We start from the raw sequence: 16,776 nt of genomic DNA, 5'->3' as shown, positions 1-16,776 counted from the left end.
AAAGATACAACTCTCCAGATCATACGTGACCACCTACATGTTAATGTACCAGTGTCGGAAATAAAAGAATCGCGGTTACTAGGGAACCAAAGTAGAAAAAGTGTTATGGTCAGATTTCACACACAAGACAGGAAAAAAGATCTAATAATTTCATCTATTAAAGCAAAAAAAGATATACATATGTATACATAAATGAGTGTCTCACAAGAAAACGACAGAACCTCCTGTACAGAGTGAGAAAGCTAAAACGTGAGAATAATGATAAAATTCACCAGTGCTTTGTACGGGATGGACAAATTCTAGTAAGAAAAACAAATGTAGGTCATGTGTACTACATTACAAATGAAAATGAACTAGCAAACTTCCTTCATGATGCAAACATTACAGAGTCTGACTGATATTAGTGACCAAATCCTTACTATGTTATTATTGAACAAATCCCTGTACTATCACCTCTTAGATAGTATTTACTACCTCATTATCCCAGGTGTCCCACACAGTTCTTTGTGTGACCCAATTTGTGTTAACTTCCCAGATTTCCAATTCACAATTTATTATTTGTTAATAGGATACTTACTCTTTAATAATATCTGTATTACCTTTTTCTTTCCTACTTAAGCACTGTTAAAATTCTCTTATAATCATACCTAATTTTCCCTTTTCTCCCAAACTACAAATAACAAACTAGTGTATGTTCCTACCACACTAGCTAGTATCAACTACCTCAAATAATCTTCCTATAGTGATATTAATTGCTCAAACTTTATGCTATAAGGCAAATCCTACTCTCAGATTATTTTCATATCTTAGTGATTATATTGTGTGTGCAATTAGTGTATTTTCAATTACATATTTTTTACTTTTTATATTACAATAATTTGCTCAACTTACTGTATATAACAAATCAGATCTTACTCCCAAATCAATATCATATCATAGTAACTATCTGCCATTTTAACTTTGTTTACCATTATTTAATTTATTCCCTTATATATTTTCTCCTTTATTTTAGCTTTAAATAACAACCTTAAGAACATAAGAAAGAAGGAACACTGCAAAAGGCCTACTGACCCATGCGGAGCATGGGTCAGTAAAATAATCAAGGTGCTATTCTCAGGTGCTAAAGTTTAATAAGTTCACTATTTTGCCATTATATTCCCAAGCTCATTTATTTGATTACCACTTTATTTGTTCACCACAAATTTTTTTAGTCCCTTTTATATTACAGTGGACCCCCCGCATAACGATTACCTCCGAATGCGACCAATTATGTAAGTGTATTTATGCAAGTGCGTTTGTACGTGTATGTTTGGGGGTCTGAAATGGACTAATCTACTTCACAATATTCCTTATGGGAACAAATTCGGTCAGTACTGGCACCTGAACATACTTCTGGAGTGAAAAAATATCGTTAACCGGGGGTCCACTGTATTATTTTATTTTTTTTTTATTATCACACTGGCCGATTCCCACCAAGGCAGGGTGGCCCGAAAAAGAAAAACTTTCACCATCATTCACTCCATCACTGTCTTGCCAGAAGGGTGCTTTACACTACAGTTTTTAAACTGCAACATTAACACCCCTCCTTCAGAGTGCAGGCACTGTACTTCCCATCTCCAAGACTCAAGTCCGGCCTGCCGGTTTCCCTGAACCCCTTCATAAATGTTACTTTGCTCACACTCCAACAGCACGTCAAGTATTAAAAACCATTTGTCTCCATTCACTCCTATCAAACACGCTCACGCATGCCTGCTGGAAGTCCAAGCCCCCTTTTATATTGTCTCCTTTATTTTAGCTTTAAAGAACTACCTTAGCTCAAATTTTTACATTTGTTAAAATAATTCAGGTTCTATTTTATAGCTTTAGAATATTTACTTTGTCTTAACTTAATTCTAACTATAGATTTACTATAAATCTTATGATAACAAGCATTAATCCTGATACCAACCTCTTATTGAATGACTTAAATGAATCAAACAGTAACTGTAATTACTACACAGCAGAACAATCAAAGGCACTTCTCAGAGCCAACAACAACATAACTGTCTTTAACTACAATGTCAGATCTTTAAGTAAACATTATGATGATCTCATAGCATTACTAAATTCCCTGCATGCCAATATATCCATCATTACTCTCACCGAAGCCTGGCTAAAGCCTGATACTACAGATGTCTATGCCATTCCTGGTTACACAGCCATACACAACTGTAGGCCAGATCAACAAGGGGGTGGCACAGCTATATACTACTCAGACCAACTAGAATGTATCACTAATATTTGCACAAGGGATGAACATGGAAAATATATAATAGCTAAATTCAAATCCAAATACCTACAAAAACCTCTCACAGTGATAAACATCTACAGAGTACCACAGTCTAACATTAGCCATTTTAGTGAAAACCTAGGAAGTATGATAACTGATGCATGCATGAACAAAGATCACTTACTACTCTCAGGTGACTTCAATATAAATCTCCTGCAAGACCAGGACCCACATGTTACTGAATTCACAAACACTATGAGTAACTGCATGTTGCTACCAACAGTAACAAAACCTACAAGAGTTACAGAGACTAGTGTTTCCCTACTAGACCACATCTGGACCAACACCATATCCCCTTTAAAATCAGGCATAATCACAGATCACTACCCTACCTTCCTCATAACAAATCTTGGCAAATCACCTCAAGACAATACTAAAGTCACTTTCAGACTTCACAATGAGGCAGCCATTAATAACTTCACAGCAGCAGTGACAAACATTGATTGGCACACTGAGCTAGAAATCTATACAGATATTGACAAATGTATTAATAATTTTCTAAAAAAGACCCAATACCTCTATAACAAGCACTGCCCCAAAAAAACTAAACAGATGACAGCTAAGAGACTGAACAGTCCCTGGCTAACACCCAGCATCCTCAAATCCATAAATACAAAGCACCTATATGAAAAACAGTACAGAATGGGTCACATAACCAGAGACCAAACAAAACGTTACTCGTCAATCCTAACCAGCCTGATAAGAAGGGCTAAAAAATTGTATTATGAGAACAGATTATCCAACTTATGAGGTGACATAAAAAAGACCTGGATAATCCTATCAGAAATTCTAGGAACAAAAAAGATATCATGAAATAGCGAAATTGAATTAACAAAACCAGATGAACCCCAACTCCCACCAACTGAAACAGCAAACAGACTCAATAATTTCTTCACTATAGGAAAAAACCTTGCCAATAAAATCCCAAGCTCAGATACCCCACTCAATGACTACCTCACTGGCAACTACCCGAACACACTGTTCCTAGCTCCGACTAACCCTACTGAAGTCTCCCTTATTATCAACACACTAAAAAAAAGACAGGAGATTTAAATACCTTACCACCCTTTATATACAAAAAAGTGTCACAAGTGCTATCACCAATCATTGCAACACTCTTTAACAAATCCATAGAATCCTCTACCTTCCCTACAGTTCTCAAAATAGCAAGGGTCACCCCGATCCATAAAGGAGATCAAACAGACTTGAATAACTATAGGCCAGTATCCAACTTACACCCTCTCTCTAAAATCTTCGAAAAATTAATTCATAAGCGAATCTATTCCTACCTCATCTCCCACAACATACTCAACCCCTGTCAATTTGGGTTCAGGCCTAATAAAAATACTAACAATGCTATTATACACATGCTAGAACACATATACACTGCAATAGAGAAAAAAGAAGCCCTACTGGGGATCTTCATTGACTTATGTAAAGCTTTTGGTACTGTTGACCATGACTTGCTCCATATAAAATTGTCGCACTATGGTATAAGAGGGCACTCCCTCAACTACCTAAAGTCTTACCTCAGCAACAAAAGCGGGGCAAACTCTTCCTCACAGCCAATTACAGTTGGTGTCCCACAGGGAAGTGTCCTAGGCCCCTACCTACCAAATGCATTGCAACTACTCAAACCCACACGATTTGCAGATGACACTACATACGTCTTCTCTCACCCGAGCCCAGTCACGCTAGCCAATACTGTAAATACTAAATTACAGAAAATATCTACCTGAATGAGGACTAACAAACTTAGTCTAAACATTGACAAAACCTACTTCATTCAGTTTGGTAACAGAGCTACAGAAGTCCCTCTTAACATAATGATTAATGGATCACCTATCACAAAACTCACAGAGGGAAAATTCTTGGGAATCTACCTTGATAACAGACTCAAATTTTAAACACATATACAACAAATTTCCAAAAAGAATTCCAAGACCGTAGGCATACTATCGAAGATACGGTACTATGTTCCACAGTCAGCCCTCCTGGCTCTATATCACTCACTTATTTACCCCTATCTCACCTATAGAATTTGTGCATGGGGCTCAACAACAATAAACCATCTCAGACCATTAATTACCCAACAAAAGGCTGCAGTCAGAATGATAACAAATTCCCACTACAGGCAGCACACTCCACCAATATTCAAAACTCTAAACCTACTCACCATACAAAACATCCATACTTATTATTGCACCTACTACATACATAGAACACTTAACTCTGATATAAACCCTCCCCTCAAACGTCTCCTTACCAACCTCAACAGAACACATGACCATAATGTGTCCACCTCATGCTATGCAAAAACTCAATGCACATAAAAGGCCCTAAAATCTGCAATTCACTACCTGTGAATATAAAAGAAACACTGTCTGTTTATAAATTCAAGTCTCTTCTCAAAAATCACTTACTCACCCACAACTAAATAAATACTGAATAATTGTATCACATAAATTGTATCTCATAAATGTTTCTCATTATTGTATCTCATAAATGTCAAACCTGTGACCCAATTAAACTTCGTTATTTTTTTAATTACATTACCTAACAGAATACTCCATTCTATTGAATGCACAGCAACACAGTAAATGACCATATGACCTGTCTTTGTAATACTCATTTGTGCTAAATTGTTATCTGTTTACAATAATGTTTTTTTACCACTGAATATACCATTGCTTAGTTAATCTTAAGTTAATTTTAAGCCTGCCCATAATGCTTTGCAAAGAAGGGGCTTTGGCATGTTGCACTTTAATAACTGTATTCCTTTGTACTTCCTTGTATCATGTTCAAATTAATAAATAAATAAATAAAAAAATAAGAATTCTGTTCCACTTCCCCATGGAGATAAGAGGAAATAAACAAGAACAAGAACTAGAAAGAAAATAGCAGAAAACCCAGAGGGGTGTGTATATATGTGCTTGTACATGCATGTGTAGTGTGACCTAAGTGTAAGTAGAAGTAGCAAGACGTACCTGAACTCTTGCCTGTTCATGAGACAGAAAAAAGACACCAGCAATCCTACCATCATGTAAAACAATTACAGGCTTTCGTTTTACACTCACTTGGCAGGACAGTAGTACCTCCCTAGGCGGTACTACTGTCTACCAACCTACTATCTAAATGGCTTACTTATCTATCACAATTCATCTAATATGACATAGTAAACAATATTAATAACATAGAAACATGATACACCTACCATCCGACTTACGACCTGCTCGACATACGACGACTCGACTTACGACCGTGTTTTTTATGCCAAATTTCTGGGAAATAAACAAGTGTTTGTGTTGTACACAGTATTTATCCTAAGCCTTACAGTATAAAATACAGTACTAACAGCATAAAAAGTAAAGTAAAACATGAAATACCAAAATAAAACAGTAAAATAAAGTCATTACAAAAACGTTATGTTGATATTCAGTAGTAAAGTTCGACTTACGTCCATTTCAACTTACGACCGGTTTCTCGGAACCGAACTCGGTCGTAAGTCGGATGGTAGGTGTGTATACTCTAGAATGAATAAAATATGTCATAATGTATGAGAGGAGTAAAGTGATGGAAGTTGTTGTTGTTTGGTTTATAAGGGCCACTGAGAGAAGCCGTACATAGTGGTGGAGGTGGTGGTGATGGCACCAGCAGATCCCACCAACACTATCACACTTAAACAATATATGTAATTTATAAATAAGAAATATTTACATTTTAATTTATAAATAAGAAATATTTACATTTTAATTTATAAATAAGTTTATTCAGGTATACACAAATACAGTTACGTACATAGATTATCATACATAGCAGCATACATGTAAAGTACCTAGGATAAGCCAGAAAAGTCAGAGTGACTTACATATTTTCATTGGGGTCCTTTTATATTTGCACTTACATTTACTTTTATACTTACACTTTTATATTTACACTTACCTTGGAGGAGATGTTAGTTTAATCAGTTAGTTTGATGGAGGAGATGCTGGCAGAGGTTTAGGGTGGTGGAAGATACGTAGCAGGGCAGCATATGCTCATTGGCCCAATACACATCCAACAACATTGGAGAGTTACTTTCGTATCGTTTTTCTATCGCTTACTCGCTTAACTTACTTGCTACACCGTTAACTCTACACTTTATCGCTGGCTGGCACTATAGCCTTTATCGATACCTGCTGTAGTATTGTACATATCGTAGAATCACTGCAGACGGCACATTCACCCCTCTCTCTTCCTCCTCCACTTTGGTACTTTGTTACAAGTTTTTTCTTGAATTCTATTGTGCTTCTTTCCTTCTTTACCACAGGGCTGGCACTAGAAGCTTTCTTTGGGCCCAGGGTGGCTTATTTAGCAGTTACAAGCACTAAAAACAATGGAATAATACAAAATATATTGCATGTACACGAGGAATCATCCTTCCTGGCTTGTAAACAATGGCACACTGGCTTTACATGGGCTCAGGCCACGCAGACACATTCGGAACGAATGCCCTTAACCGAGTTCTTGGGCGTTAGCCAAGCCAATATTTTGACACAAAATCGTGCCGCTATCCGATTTTGGTGTTAGCCGATGCCGCTGTTACCCGAGGGTCCAATGTATAATAATAATAATAATAATAATAATAATAATAATAATATCTTTCCTAGGTAGTAGATTAGTAGACAGCAACCGCCCAGGGGGGTACTACTGTCCTGCCAAGTGAGTGTAAAACGAAAGCCTGTAATTGTTTTACATGATGGTAGGATTGCTGGTGTCCTTTTTTCTGTCTCTTAAACATAAGTGTTCAGCTGGCCGGCCGGCTGGCCAGCCAGCCAGACGAACACTTATTACACGTTCCAGAATTTTCTCTTTACTTCTCGTTACAGCAGTTGGCCAGCCAGCTGGCCGGCTACTGTTCTAGTGTGCAATCTCCACCACAACAATCGACCCTTATCGTGTCATGCACTACTACGCTATCCTGTCTCTACACTGATGTACATAACCATGAGACTGCAGATATACGATACTCTGTGTACTGCCTTAGTACGAGGGGCATAGTTTAATTAGTGACAAAGACACTGAAAAATTTAAGTAGATGGCACATATGAGTGACTCCTAATTAATATTTATTTATTTTTTTTTATTATCACACCGGCCGATTCCCACCAAGGCAGGGTGGCCCGAAAAAGAAAAACTTTCACCATCATTCACTCCATCACTGTCTTGCCAGAAGGGTGCTTTACACTACAGTTTTTAAACTGCAACATTAACACCCCTCCTTCAGAGTGCAGGCACTGTACTTCCCATCTCCAGGACTCAAGTCCGGCCTGCCGGTTTCCCTGAATCCCTTCATAAATGTTACTTTGCTCAACTCCAACAGCACGTCAAGTATTAAAAACCATTTGTCTCCATTCACTCCTATCAAACACGCTCACGCATGCCTGCTGGAAGTCCAAGCCCCTCGCACACAAAACCTCCTTTACCCCCTCCCTCCAACCCTTCCTAGGCCGACCCCTACCCCGCCTTCCTTCCACTACAGACTGATACACTCTTGAAGTATTCTGTTTCGCTCCATTCTCTCTACATGTCCGAACCACCTCAACAACCCTTCCTCATGGACAACAGTTTTGGGCACGAATTCTCTGCATTATATTCACACCACACATTGCCCTCAGACATGACATCTCCACTGCCTCCAGCCTTCTCCTCGCTGCAACATTCATCACCCACGCTTCACACCCATATAAGAGCGTTGTAAAACTATACTCTCATACATTCCCCTCTTTGCCTCCAAGGACAAAGTTCTTTGTCTCCACAGACTCCTAAGTGCACCACTCACTCTTTTTCCCTCATCAATTCTATGATTCACCTCATCTTTCATAGACCCATCCGCTGACACGTCCACTCCCAAATATCTATACGTTCACCTCCTCCATACTCTCTCCCTCCAATCTGATATTCAATCTTTCATCACCTAATCTTTTTGTTATCCTCATAACCTTACTCTTTCCTGTATTCACCTTTAATTTTCTTCTTTTGCACACCCTACCAAATTCATCCACCAATCTCTACTTCTCTTCAGAATCTCCCAAGAGCACAGTGTCATCAGCAAAGAGCAGCTGTGACAACTCCCACTTTGTGTGTGATTCTTTATAACTCCACGCCTCTTGCCAAGACCCTCGCATTTACTTCTCTTACAACCCCATCTATAAATATATTAAACAACCACGGTGACATCACACATCCTTGTCTAAGGCTTTTACTGGGAAAAAATTTCCCTCTTTCCTACATACTCTAACTTGAGCCTCACTATCCTCGTAAAAACTCTTCACTGCTTTCAGTAACCTACCTCCTACACCATACACTTGCAACATCTGCCACATTGCCCCCCTATCCACCCTGACGCCTTTTCCAAATCCATAAATGCCACAAAGACCTCTTTAGCCTTATCTAAATACTGTTCACTTATATGTTTCACTGTAAACACCTGGTCCACACACCCCCTACCTTTCCTAAAGCCTCCTTGTTCATCTGCTATCCTATTCTCCGTCTTACTCTTAATTCTTTCAATTATAACTCTACCATACACTTTACCAGGTATGCACTCTCTTTTATCCCCTTTGCCTTTATACAAAGGAACTATGCATGCTCTCTGCCAATCCCTAGGTACCTTACCCTCTTCCATACATTTATTAAATAATTGCACCAACCACTCCAAAACTATATCCCCACCTGCTTTTAACATTTCTATCCCATCAATCCCGGCTGCCTTACCCCCTTTCATTTTACCTACTGCCTCACGAACTTCCCCCACACTCACAACTGGCTCTTCCTCACTCCTACAAGATGTTATTCCTCCTTGCCCTATACACGAAGTTAGACATGAGAAAGACAATATGTAACTCCTAGTGCGACCATTTGTCGTGTTGGGGGTATTGTGACCCCTTAATGGGGCACAATGTATATTTGATGTATATAATGTATTCTGCCATTCATATAATTTTATATTGCTGATATTTTCAATATTAGCTAAATTGAAAGTATCATGCTTTATATTATTATTTGACTAAGCTATATTGTTAGGTAGGATATAACATTTACACTTTATTTTGTGCTCCCTTATTTGAGAGTATTGAGCAGCTGCCCGTGAGTTGGCAAACTACCTTGCTAATTGCCACCTCGCTTGTTTAATTGCCGGCTCCTTGCTGGAGTAGCCAGGCGAGTCACGTGACAAGTGGCATGATTGCACCTGAGTGGGGGCCACCTTGCCTTCCTCTCTCTCTCTCTTTCTCTGCTGGTGCTGGTCTGACCAACACGTCCCCCTCGTCTCTGGTTGTGTTCGTTGTTTAGACTCTGTTTTGGTAATGTTTCCAGTAGTGAGACAAAACATACCTCTCGTAACTGTGTAACTCTGTTCACAGAGCCTAGCCTAGACTTGCTGATTTTTGACATTTTACCGAGGTTGTGTGTCATATTGACACTCTTGAGTTAACCCCAGGTCCTGAGCTGTAGTTTCTGACCTAATTTGTTCTGGCATCTGAGCATTGTCATAGTCGGGGATTTGGTTATGCTGAACCTAGATTCAGTATTAAGGGAGTTTTATGTCTTTTGTGGAGGATCTGTAGAAGGTCCCCAGTTAAGGTCATTATTTTGTCTCCTTGTTCCTGACTCCGTGCTGCCGCTGCTTGTAACTTTATTGCTGTAGGCGAATGGTCGCCATACTGTTAAAGCTAGCTGTTCTGATTGCCAGTTTGGTCAGGAAGATAGATTATTTGAGGACATTTAGTCAGTCACTGGTTGTCGAGTCTAGTCTTGAGACATCGGACTACTTGGAGCACATACATACACACATTCACACACACTCACTTGTTTATATTAATATTATGTTTATAATTGCTGACAATGTATCAAACAGTACTTAAGAGCCTTACAGATATAAAATGTGCCTTCAGCATTATTATACAGTATAACTTTTGCAATATGAGAGAAGTGTAGGAACTTAGATCCTATATTATATAAAGTATTTACTTGTCCACCTAGACAACTTTAACTTTGTTAATAAACAGATCTTAATATTAATTCGATTAGTTAGTAACCGTCCAGTTGTAATCCTAAAGCGCTATTAAATTTATGATAAATTTTAACGGATAACTGGACCAGGATACTGACTACTTGTTACAAAAACCCAGCAACAGGCTGAATGCTAGAGGGGCAGACCTTTCTAGTATTCACTGGAGATGTCTATGCTTAACCCTTAAACTGTCCAAACATAGATCTACGTCTGCGGGGGGCTCCGAACGTAGATCTAAGTTTTTTTTTACATGCTTTCAAATGGGGAAAATCAAGGTCAGAGCGTTACGCACGTGAACGTAGAACTATGTTTGGACAGTTTAAGGGTTAATAGATATGGCATTTTTTGTAACAGTGTGCATAAAATCTGTAATGGATTTCTGTTCTATTTTACCCCGCAGTACATTATACAACTGATGGTAAGGCATCAGCTGCTCTAGACACTGTTGCAGGGTCCTCTTCAGTGAAAAAGTCTAAGTCAGTCAGTCAAGTCAGTCAGTAAATCAGTCAAGTCGGTCAGTCAGTAAGTTGGTCAGTCAAGTCAGTCAGTGAAGAAAGTCAGTCAAGTAAGTCAGTCAGCCAGCCAAGTCAGTAAGTCAGTCAAGTCAGTCAGTCAGTCAGTCAGTCAGTCAGTCAGTTATTCATCACACAAATTCATATTTACCTCATTCTTTCTAACTGCACAAAGTGATGATCATTACAGCCACAGGCTATCTCTTGTTTAATATCTCTATTTTCTTCATTAATTTTAAGACTTAAATGCTTATACCTTTTCTTGCCACTGTCAGCAACACTGGTATGCCTACTGGGTGCCATGATTGCTTGGAAGATACAAGATATGGTAATTAAAAGATCAAACTGCAATTCACAAACACAGCTAGCTCTCAAGACAGAACAGAACTGAACACATATTCACAAAGGCTGGGATGGTGGTAGCGGGAGTGTTGGGGGGAAGGCAGGGCATGGCGGGAGGTCTCCCCTGCTGACCAACAACAAGGCGGCAGCTTGAGCTGGGGAAATTTTTTGCGCCCGCAAACAGAACTGTATAAAATTAATTTTATAAAGTGTTGTATAAAATTGTGCCACAACTTTTCAATAGTGCAATAACCAAAATGTGACAAATAAATTAATGTAATGTAATGGTCTACTGTAGTATGTCACTGATATCAGCTAGGTCTGTTTAAGTTGTATCATGTACTTGTAAAAATAAATATTATTATTAGTCACATCCCTCATGGACAACTAGCTCACTAATAAATCAATAATATAGATGAATGGTTCAGAGAACTGACAAGTTGATCAATTAGACACATGTGCAACACTTGGGTAATTTTAATGAAAAAACGTTTCACCACACAGTGGCTTCATGTCCATACAAAGGAGAATGGTGAAGAACATGACCTAGTTCCACATTTGTCAAATGTGACACCACCTACGACTGCTGCACCTCTCCTGCCTACAGTATGTAAGCCACTTCCTCGCACATATGCTGTATTCTTTTCAAAATTGATGGACTGATTACATCGACTCAAGGGTGAGGGACTGATTACCTCAAACTCCTCCTGTTCTTCACCATTCTCCTTGGTATGAACTGATGAAGTCACTGTGTGGCAAAACATTTCCTCATTAAAGATACCCAAGTGTTGCACTTGGGTCTAATCCATCAAGAAATTAATAAAATACAGTATAGAACATGCAGATAGGAATGCAATTAACATTAAAATAGTGGATAAAATAACTTACCTGTAGCAGCAGCAGCCTCACTGCCTTTTTCATTGACCTCCAAGAAAGCCTTGTGAATAACTTTAGAAACATGCAGATCTTGGGAGCCTGTGATTCCAGACAAATTACATCTTCCTTCATCAAACAAGTCCCTCATTCCCATCTAGAAAAAGAGAGAAACTGTTAATGAGTGGCAAGGAAAGTTGTAGATGAAAGAATGGTGGGCTTAAAAAAATATTAAGCTCTCCAAGTAATAAATTAAAACCTTACTAACATGAAGTAATACGAGGGAAAAAATGTTCTCGTTGCCTCCAAGATGGTGATGCAACAAGTAAATACAGGTAAATTAGATAATGAGCTACACTGAACTTAATCCAAATTTCTTATGCAAAAGAAGATACAAATCAGATACAGTACTGTATCTAACAAAGTGCAGTGGAACCTCTGATCACAAACGCTTCCAAACATGAACAGATGGGTTCGCGACCAAAAAATTTGCCAAATTTTTGCATCTGGTCAAGAACACATAATCGGGTGCTGAACACAGCCGCACCGATTTCCACATTCCGCACCATTTTTTTTTGCACATGCCAATTTTCCCCACTTCCTGTCATTTGTGTACACGTTTGTGTACACGTCTTGGTCAGACGTGCATTCATTTGCTGTGAACTCGAGGATAAGGGATAAATTACCATCCTCTTATTCCCTTCTGGGTCCTACTGATATTAGACATAGTGTAGTAAGGTCTCCCTCCACATTCACGAGTTCCACTTTCACGGGCTTCGAACATTCGCGAATGCCCAACCACCCAATCATATTTAAAGTATGTCATTACATATGTTAGGATTTGTGGCAGTAGCAGACTTTGTTTGGAGATAGGACAAGATAATCCTTCAATATGACACTAATATCAACTCTACAGTTTATTTATCTATCACAATTTATCTAATATGGTTGGTGCAATTATTTAATAAATGTATGGAAGAGGGTAAGGTACCTAGGGATTGGCAGAGAGCATGCATAGTTCCTTTGTATAAAGGCAAAGGGGACAAAAGAGAGTGCAAAAATTATAGGGGGATAAGTCTGTTGAGTATACCTGGTAAAGTGTATGGTCGAGTTATTATTGAAAGAATTAAGAGTAAAACGGAGAATAGGATAGCAGATGAACAAGGAGGCTTTAGGAAAGGTAGGGGGTGTGTGGACCAGGTGTTTACAGTGAAACATATAAGTGAACAGTATTTAGATAAGGCTAAAGAGGTCTTTATGGCATTTATGGATTTGGAAAAGGCATATGACAGGGTGGATAGGGGGGCAATGTGGCAGATGTTGCAAGTGTATGGTGTAGGAGGTAGGTTACTGAAAGCAGTGAAGAGTTTTTACGAGGATAGTGAGGCTCAAGTTAGAGTATGTAGGAAAGAGGGAAATTATTTCCCAGTAAAAGTAGGCCTTAGACAAGGATGTGTGATGTCACCGTGGTTGTTTAATATATTTATAGATGGGGTTGTAAGAGAAGTAAATGCGAGGGTCTTGGCAAGAGGCGTGGAGTTAAAAGATAAAGAATCACACATAAAGTGGGAGTTGTCACAGTTGCTCTTTGCTGATGACACCGTGCTCTTGGGAGATTCTGAAGAGAAGTTGCAGAGATTGGTGGATGAATTTGGTAAGGTGTGCAAAAGAAGAAAATTAAAAGTGAATACAGGAAAGAGTAAGGTTATGAGGATAACAAAAAGATTAGGTGGTGAAAGATTGGATATCAGATTGGAGGGAGAGAGTATGGAGGAGGTGAATGTATTCAGATATTTGGGAGTGGACGTGTCAGCGGATGGGTCTATGAAAGATGAGGTGAATCATAGAATTGATGAGGGGAAAAGGGTGAGTGGTGCACTTAGGAGTCTGTGGAGACAAAGAACTTTGTCCTTGGAGGCAAAGAGGGGAATGTATGAGAGTATAGTTTTACCAACGCTCTTATATGGGTGTGAAGCATGGGTGATGAATGTTGCAGCAAGGAGAAGGCTGGAGGCAGTGGAGATGTCATGTCTGAGGGCAATGTGTGGTGTGAATATAATGCAGAGAATTCGTAGTTTGGAAGTTAGGAGGAGGTGCGGGATTACCAAAACTGTTGTCCAGAGGGCTGAGGAAGGGTTGTTGAGGTGGTTTGGACATGTAGAGAGAATGGAGCGAAACAGAGTGACTTCAAGAGTGTATCAGTCTGTAGTGGAAGGAAGGCGGGGTAGGGGTCGGCCTAGGAAAGGTTGGAGGGAGGGGGTAAAGGAGGTTTTGTGTGCGAGGGGCTTGGACTTCCAGCAGGCATGCGTGAGCGTGTTTGATAGGAGTGAATGGAGACAAATGGTTTTTAATACCTGACGTGCTGTTGGAGTGTGAGCAAAGTAACATTTATGAAGGGGTTCAGGGAAACCGGCAGGCCGGACTTGAGTCCTGGAGATGGGAAGTACAGTGCCTGCACTCTGAAGGAGGGGTGTTAATGTTGCAGTTTAAAAACTGTAGTGTAAAGCACCCTTCTGGCAAGACAGTGATGGAGTGAATGATGGTGAAAGTTTTTCTTTTTCGGGCCACCCTGCCTTGGTGGGAATCGGCCAGTGTGATAATAAAAAAAAAAAAATATATTAATAACAGCAACATCACATATATTCTAGAATAAATAAAATATGTCATTATGTCATGAGTGTTGTTGTGTTGTTGTTGTTGGGTATATAAGGGCCACTGAGAGCCTTACATGGTGGTGGTGGAGGCAGCAACAGAGGCGGTAGAGACGGCAGTGTTGTCAGTGTTGGAGGATACACAATGGAGGAGTTAGGTTCATGCTGTCCTTTTTCTATCGATTAATCGCTTAACTTACTTGCTACAATGTTAATGCTACACTATTGCTGGCTGGTGCTATAGCCTTTATCGACTCGTGCTGCTTTAGTATCGTACATATCGTAGAATCACTGAATCACTGAAGAAGGCACATTCTCCCCTCTCTCTTCCTCTTCCACTTTGGTACTCTACTGCGAGTTCTTTCTTGAATTCTATAGTCTTTTTCACCTTCTTTACCAAAGGGCTGGCACTAGTACAATATTTTACAATGTTTTCATGTGCTTTACAATTGTTCATGGTTCAATAGGTTAAGGAAGCAGTATTGTTAGGCTAAGTAAATGCTATTATTACCTTTCCCTACAATATATTTGTGAACCAAACATTCGCAATTTTTCAACATTCGCGAGGTTCTTGATCCCCTAACCCTCGCAAATGTGGAGGGAGACCTGTACAGTGCTGTGATATACACTCGTAATGCACAATAAAACTAAGTAAGTTTATTCAGGTATACACAAATACAGTTACAGAGATTATCATACATATCAGCATATATGTAGAGAACCTAGGAAAACCCAAAAAAGTCAGACAGAGTGACTTATTTTCTCAATTTTTTTTTTTTGGTGCGGGCTTGTTTTCGTCGGTTATCTTGGAAGTAAGTTTTCATAAATTACACTAACTATGACTGTGATAAGTTCAGATTAGTAATGTTTTATTAGCAGGTAGTGCACAAACAGCTTCTTGCAGTGCCAGTACCTGGCTAGGGCTTGCCATATATGATTTTTGGTAAATATTTTTTTTTCTCAGTGGCTTGTTGGGCTATCTTATTGAAACTTGGTCAATGTATGATGGAAAGATGCTTCTTAACGTATACCAAAAGTGAAGGAAATCGGACGATAAATAACAGAGTTCACTTCTCAGCCATTAGATATCTCTTAAAACTCTTTAAAAAAAAAAGTTTACAGTGAATGGTTTGTAGGTTTTCTCAGTGTTATTCAAGGTTTTTACATTTAGTTTACTATTACACTGTGCATTTTATGGTATAACTATTTTTGTGCTTAAAAAAAAAAAAAATATTTACATACAGTTCGTAAGGGTCTGGAATGGATTAACTGTATTTACACACAATCCAATGGGAAAATTAGGTTCGGGTCATTAACAAGTTGGGTCGTGACCCGAGTTTTGGAATGCATTATGGTCGTGACCAAAGGTTCCACTGTACTACTGATAAATTTGACAAGAAAATTGAATAATAATTTTTTTTATTTTTTTTATTAACACATCGGCCATTTCCCATTTCTCAAAAAGAAGAACTTTCATCATCATTCACTCCATCACTGTCTTGCCAGAAGCATGCTTACATTACAGTTATAAAACTGCCTCTGGCAAGACAGTGATGGAGTGAATGATGAAAGTTTTTCTTTTTTGGGCCACCCTGCCTTGGTGGGAAATGGCCAATGTGTAAATCATAATAATAATAATAATAATAAATTTATTTTGACCTGATACATGATTGTACAAAGGATTATAATAGTTGAGTGTACATGCCAAAAGCCCCTTGTATGCAGAGCATTTTGGGCAAACTTAAAATTAACTAAAGATTAATAAGGCAATAACAGATTAAATGGTCATTAGAAGAGTTACAGTGAGTACAAGAGAATCGAGTATTAATAGGTAATGATATATGGCTTTAATAAGTCTAGTAGAGAAGTTTAGTAGAGAATAATTACAGTTTTGAATTATTTTATAAAAATTACAGTATAACAACAGAACAATTTAAATAGTTTACAATACAAAGCATTACAATTGAGTATTTAAAAAGATGAAATCTGAACATTCTAATTTTGAAGTAATGAGTA

General features: G+C 38.7%; 1 protein-coding gene across 6 annotated transcripts in view; it reads right to left on the bottom strand.

The window, feature by feature from the left end:
* LOC128694432 (serpin B6) overlaps positions 1-16,776 on the bottom strand; it is a 139,972-nt gene that overhangs the window by 35,641 nt on the left and 87,555 nt on the right. For 3 of the 6 annotated variants that reach the window (XM_070097931.1, XM_070097930.1, XM_053784538.2), the window contains exons 7-8: positions 12,125-12,266; positions 11,298-11,422 (exon numbers count right to left, since the gene is read on the bottom strand). In XM_070097931.1, the coding sequence (XP_069954032.1) occupies positions 11,298-11,422; positions 12,125-12,266 (267 nt within the window). The remainder of the gene's footprint in view (positions 1-11,297; positions 11,423-12,124; positions 12,267-16,776) is intronic. The other 3 variants (XM_053784539.2, XM_053784540.2, XM_053784541.2) reach the window with 1 other exon arrangement.

The sequence above is a fragment of the Cherax quadricarinatus genome, chromosome 60 (assembly GCF_038502225.1).
Source record: "Cherax quadricarinatus isolate ZL_2023a chromosome 60, ASM3850222v1, whole genome shotgun sequence".
NCBI lineage: Eukaryota > Metazoa > Arthropoda > Malacostraca > Decapoda > Parastacidae > Cherax > Cherax quadricarinatus.
Note: the sequence above shows the minus strand (reverse complement) of the source record. Positions and strands in the feature narration are given on the sequence as shown.